Raw genomic sequence first — 6,000 nt, forward strand, 5'->3', positions numbered from 1 at the left:
CGGCTTTAAACCTTAAATGAAAGCCCTGACAATATCCTGGAGCTTTTTCCACAGTTTTCACCTGAAATCAGATACAGTGGCAACATTTACTTCATGCAAATGCTTTTGCATAAAGCAAAATATTTTTTAATATTCTGCTGTATGTTTTACCACTTTTTTCTTGGTATGAATCAAATCATGCTGATAAAAGATGTGGTTGGGGCTGGTAGTAAACATATACTTTTTTAATCCCTGTAGTCTTCTTTCGTAAGACCTATGAATTTATTTCCTTCTACTCAAGCGCTGCTTTACAAGTTAGTGTTATAATTCAACAGCAATGGAAAGGTGGGTCTGGGTGACAGCCTGAATGGGGCTCTGATGCTGCTTACGAGTACAGTTACACCCTCTGTGGGCTTCCTTTGAACTCACACAATTTTAAAGTTGCTTTTACTGGGTTTATGTCAACCCAGCTGAGATAACTCAATTGAAAAAAGAAAATCCAAGAAGACAGACCATTGGTGCTGGGGTTTTTGCTACATAAATACCTGAAAGGGAATTTCCAAATTCATGATGACACAGACATAATACTGGTGGAAAAGGGGAATAATCAGTTTATTTCAGTCACTAGTCAAAACAAAAGTATATTGACAGTGAATTCATGGTATAAAGAGGCTTTAAAGCCACTAGTCAAGAGCCAGAGGAAGATTTCCTTTTCCAGGCTGGACTGAAGGCCAGCTATTGCCCTGTGCCTTGAGGACCCTGAGCTCTGAGAAAAGCCTGGTATGAATAAGTTGTGTGAGGTGTAAAGCCCTACCTTCTGGCCCTGCATAGGAATGAGTGCAAAGCACACCTCATGGCAACGCAGAAACTTCAGGTCATGCAATGGGACCGGTAAAAGGAGCCAAACTAAAATCCATACAGTACAAAAAAAAGTTGGAAAGTGCACTTCTTCAGAGTCTCATGACATTACATTTTTGTTTGGATTCAGCTTTTTCCTTCCTTTTTTCTTAAAGGATTGTTTAAGGGGTTTTCTTAGCCAAATCTTGTTGTCATATAACCAGTCATCCCTCCCTGCATTTCTAGACCTCATCCAGCCCAGTGTAACTTTCAACCCTGAACTTTTAGCTCAAAATAAACCTTTATTGGAAGATTATGATCAGGAAATAGGATTTTAAGAACTCTGTATCCAATACAGCATTAAGTTATGCTCTATTACATAGTACTAAAAACACTGTGTGAAGTGAAACTTAGACCTACAGCACCTGTAAACAAGGCTTCGTGGTTTCATGGGGATCTCTCACTTTGGAGCTCCTTTTCTTGAGTTTCTGGTGTGGTCTTTCTAAATTTCCCTCACCTCCATGTGGAATTTATGGACTCAGTTGAGAAGGAATAAAAACTAACCAATTATCAGCCTGAATGGAAAGAGTTCTTTCCCTCCATGGCGAATAAACATTGTGCCACTAATACACTGGGTTGCTTGGTTCATAGAAATGATCAGACAACTGCTAGAGCAACTATAACCAGCTACCACTGTGCCAGACAGATCAGCTGATTTGTTTCAAGTGCCCTCATCACCACAGAAGCAAAGAGAAACACAAACTTAAAAATACAGCTAAATAAAAAAATTAATATATCTCCTGGCAACTTACCTCCAGCATGGTTTAAAAGACCCTTGAAACCTTTATGTAGCACAATGCAATTTATTACCTGCATCTCTCCAAGCTGTGTGACAATGTAGCTCTTCTATGTTTTTGGAAGCAAAAAATGCTCCAGCTGCTTGACACTGAAAATAACGGTGATTCTCAAAGTCTTGCCTTTTAATTTGCCAAGCACTGAACATGTGCTTTCTTACAAAGATGATGACTCAGGTGTTCTCTGGTTTATTTTGAAAATGGAACAATCAGGAAACAAAGTGTGGCCTCAGCAGCAAAAATACTGCGTTTGCAGAAGAAAAAAAAAAAAAAAACAGCAGCAGTCGAGTGAGTAACGGCAAATACCTGCGGGAAAAAAAAATGGGAACATACTTGGGAAATGCGCTTTCGATTGGCACCACAGAGCTTTGCAAGGGGGCTGGCTTGATGCTGCCTTCACATTTCACAACGTTTTGGTAGTAGTTGGTGCTTTGATATGTGCAACTACTACTAACATTTCATAATATGACAATCTAAGAGGTGAAGTAGCTTTTGTATTTTAAAATTCATTAAGAACAGCTGCAGCTTAGCGCTGATGGATACATCCTCACTTTACTAAATCAATGTCTCCTTTGTTGAGTTATATGAAGCCGTTTGCCATGCAGAGAGATGCTAAAAAAAAAAAAAAAGAGAAAAAAAAAAGAGAAAAAAGGATAAAATAGAGGAGATTTAAAACCTGTTGTAGCACATTATATGTCAACATTAGCTGTCCCTCATATGAAGAAGTAATGAAACAACTAGAAATATCACATGCACAAGTAAAAGAGTAAAATAAAAATAGAATTAGCATTTGAAGTGACAGTTCTGAAATGCTAGAAAAGCTTATCTCAAAACTGCATGTTTCTGGGTGGGAGAAGGATTTCTAGGACATGCTTTTTCCCTAAGTGAATTTTCCAAGAGTCCCAAGTGTTATTTGCCTTCTAGTTCTGTAGTGTCAATATGGATTTCTCATACTAATTTCCACATAGCCTGCCTCTACAGTGAAAACATCTTGTGTTTAGAAAACATATTAAGACATTTTAAGAACATGTTATTTGCATTCAAACGAAAAGTAAAAGTGTACATGGAGAAAAAGTTATTTTCTTAAAAAGATGTCCCCTGGTCAGCTTTAGGGTTAATCCACAAGCTAGTTTTAAGCAAAGTTTTTTTAAAAATGTTTTTTAGATGCCTATACTGAGTCCTGAGAAGCAACATGCCCAGTGGATTTTCTTTCTTGTTTTTTGGGGAGTATTTCAGTTTAGTTCCTAGTGAAGCTAGGAAACACCTGCCAAGACACACAAAGCCATGAAGGTTTAGGTGGCTGTAAGTGAAATAGCCACTTAGAGAGGCTACAGGAGTACTAGACTGAGTTAGTCTGAAGGAGATTTGGGCTGTGGAAAGCTTTAGTACAATAGCTGGATTGTCAAAGAACACAATTCTAGCAAGCTCTCTACATGCCAGGAGCGAGGCCAGGGGGAAGAGCACCTTGAAAAAGAAGTAAGGAAAGACCTGAAACTATTTGCTAATATGGTAATGAGAACTACCTTTATTATAAACCAACTGATTCCTGGAGAAGATTTTTTTGTTTTGTTTTTCAACCTGGCATGCTAATTCTGTGGCATATGAACTGATCTTCACGTATACACAAGGAAGGATAATCCTTAGTGAGGCCAGTCCATTATTAGTGTTCTGTGGGTGTTACATCTTCTTTACTGACAGCAGTAATAAAATATTCTCCAAATGCAGACAGGACCTATATGAGAATCAGCCTCAAACCTTGAGTCCTAGGGGAGAATGCAGAATGCTGTCTATGCCTGCACAGAGCTCTCAGCAGAATAAACCTCTGATTAGTGATGTGGAGGGTGGAGTGGATGTAAATTTAATGTTATATGCCAACTCACATTAGACAACCTTGTGCGACTCTGGCAGTTATGGAATGCAGTTCAATTACCTTATCTAACTTGAGAGCTTGAACAATAGGATTTAAACTTCTGGAATACAACTGACTAGGCTAAATGTTATTTTTAGGAATGAAGACAGCTAGATAAGTTAACATGTATGTGATTAACTTACATATATATATATATACATGTTATACAGGTATATACCTTCTGCGTGTGTCTTCCCAATTATGGGCACCTGCAGCACTCTAAACACCTCAGTTGCTACTCTCTGAATTCCCCCTGGCTGCTGAGGTGCTTCCAGCTGATGTGTGTAATATGGATGCTGCATATACATTTTCTCCCTCCAACCTAACTGTGAGTTCTTTATGTCCTTTATACTTACTATTAGTATACTGGGCAGCATATTCATCTCCAAGTCTGTCAACATAGTTCACCTCCTGTAATCAGAAAATGGTGATTAAATGAACATCCAAGTACAGAAGCTGTCAACCTGGTGTTCATCTTTTTTAAAGTTAAAAAATATTCAACTACCATTTGCACTCATGTGGCTCTGAAAAGGTCTTAAAAAAAGGGGCTTCATCTCTTCTACAATTTTCAGACAGAGTCAAGATCAAAGGTAAATGTCAATCATGTAACTTTTGGCATTTATGGGAACAATAAAGGGGAAAAAAAATATCTCTAGAAAAGGTGTATGTTGCAAGCCCTGCAGTTCTCTGTCTTCTAGTTTGGATTGTAATAGCCCCTAAAAGGACCCTGTCTGGGGCATTTAAAACTTAACTGCAAGGTCTTGTTTCTTTTAGCTATCTGTTTCAGCATCTGGTCCATCTCATGGGAAGGTCTTAGAGACTCTATTTCAGGATTGGGTTGCAGATAGAGTATGGGAGGGGAAGAAAACGACCTTATTTATATCCTCTTTACGTGCATAGGAAAACAAAATCTCCAGAATTTTAAATGTCTGCCATCGACCTAAGAGGGAACATAATCCGCTCCCAAACTACAGAGTAAGCACACCTTCTGTAGCGTGTGCAACAACTTTGACTTCCATGTAATTACTCGAGGCTTACATCAATGTAACTGTGCCGGGTTTCTCTTCAATTATTTCCCGAGAGTGGCAGACTCTCTTTCCCGCAGTGCTTATTTATTTCAAATTGGCCTAATTTGCTCAACAATTCGGGCATCCCTTCTTTGGGATCCCACATTTCTCCGGACGGAGATAGCTGAGGCTGCCCCGGACGCCCCGTCTGTCTCGGCCGCGGGGGAGCGGCCACGGGGCTCTGCGCTGCCCAGCATCGCAGACACCGAACACCATCCCCCTCCCCCCCCCAAAGTAACCACCACGGCGCTGAGCAATTGCCTACGGATGAGTAAGCAGCAAATGTGGTAACTCAGGCCAGCAGCTCTACAATTAGGACTATAATTTCAGGTGTAGCCAGCAGTCGTAATGAATATTTATTTCAACGTACCAAATAAAAGAAATCGCCCGGCTAAGCGGCACGGGGAGCTCTGAGGGGGGGGGGGGGTAGTTTGGTTTGGGTAGTGCGGGTGCTGCCGGCAGGGAGTCGCCTCGTCCCCTCCCGTCTCGTCCCGAGTGGGACAGGCTTCCTCTCCCCGCTGTGCGCGGCCGTAGGCTTATGCCCTCGCTCCTGCCCGAGCCCAGTCCGGCCAAGGACCCTTCCCGGGAAGGAAGGGTAAGGCAGTGTGCAGCCAGCCGAGTTCCCCGGGGCAGAGCCAGGCGGCGGAACGGAGCGCCCCGCCGGCGCGCACGGGGCGGGGGGCGCGGAGCCGGCGGGGGCAGGGCTGAGCCAAGGTTCCGCGCCCCCCGCCCGCGCTGGGCTGCTTCGGGGCTTCCCTCTGCCAAAGCCCCCGCAAAGTGGCCTTATTGGGTCAGGCAGCTCCGCACCCCGGCGTGGTTGCGGGAGCCCCCTCGGGTTTTGCTCCGTCGTTGAGGAGGGCAGCTAAACAGAGCCCAGGCGCGTTGGGAGGCAGCGGCGGCACGGGGGGAGGGCGCAGGCCCTCCGGCTGCCCTTAGGTCTGCAGCCCCAGCGAGCGAGAGGGCGGCCCGGAGCGCCCGTCAGCCCCCGAGTCCTTATTTCTCCCTCTCCGCAGCCAACCTCGCCAGCGCTCCCGCAAGCCAAGCGAGCGCCGCGGCTACCAACTGTCTCTTCTTCCCGGGCGGACTCCAAGCCGCACGGATGCAAAGCCCCGAGCGTCCGCCTCCTCCCGAGCCCCTCGACCGAAATCCGGGCGCCCGACTAAAGGTGCGAGGTCGGCGGCAGGCGATGCCGCGGCGATACGACTGGCGGGGAACGGGGCCGGGTCCTCCGCCCGCTCCCCGGCAGCATCCTACCGAGGTCTGAGCCGTGCTGCGGACAAGCACAGCCTGAGCCTTTTGGGTGTTTGGGTTTTTTTGTTTGTTTCTCCGGTTTGGGTGGCTTTTTTTTTTTTTT

The 6,000-nt window shown here is 44.5% G+C and overlaps 1 protein-coding gene across 3 annotated transcripts in view; it reads left to right on the forward strand.

Annotated features, from left to right (window-relative positions):
• Positions 1 to 6,000, forward strand: part of KCTD1 (potassium channel tetramerization domain containing 1) — a 101,743-nt gene that overhangs the window by 27,177 nt on the left and 68,566 nt on the right. Inside the window, exon 1 of one of the 3 annotated variants that reach the window (XM_027887556.1) lies at positions 5,656 to 5,811. The exons of 1 other annotated variant lie outside the window; for it this stretch is intronic. In XM_027887556.1, the coding sequence (XP_027743357.1) occupies positions 5,746 to 5,811 (66 nt within the window). In that variant the 5' untranslated portion in view covers positions 5,656 to 5,745. Of the gene's footprint in view, positions 1 to 5,655; positions 5,812 to 5,846; positions 5,905 to 6,000 lie in introns of those variants that run through there. One more of the 3 variants, XM_027887559.1, reaches the window with a different exon arrangement.

Source organism: Empidonax traillii, unplaced genomic scaffold, assembly GCF_003031625.1.
Source record: "Empidonax traillii isolate 1590-97213 ecotype Southwest subspecies unplaced genomic scaffold, ASM303162v1 scaffold215:size2007263, whole genome shotgun sequence".
Lineage (NCBI taxonomy): Eukaryota > Metazoa > Chordata > Aves > Passeriformes > Tyrannidae > Empidonax > Empidonax traillii.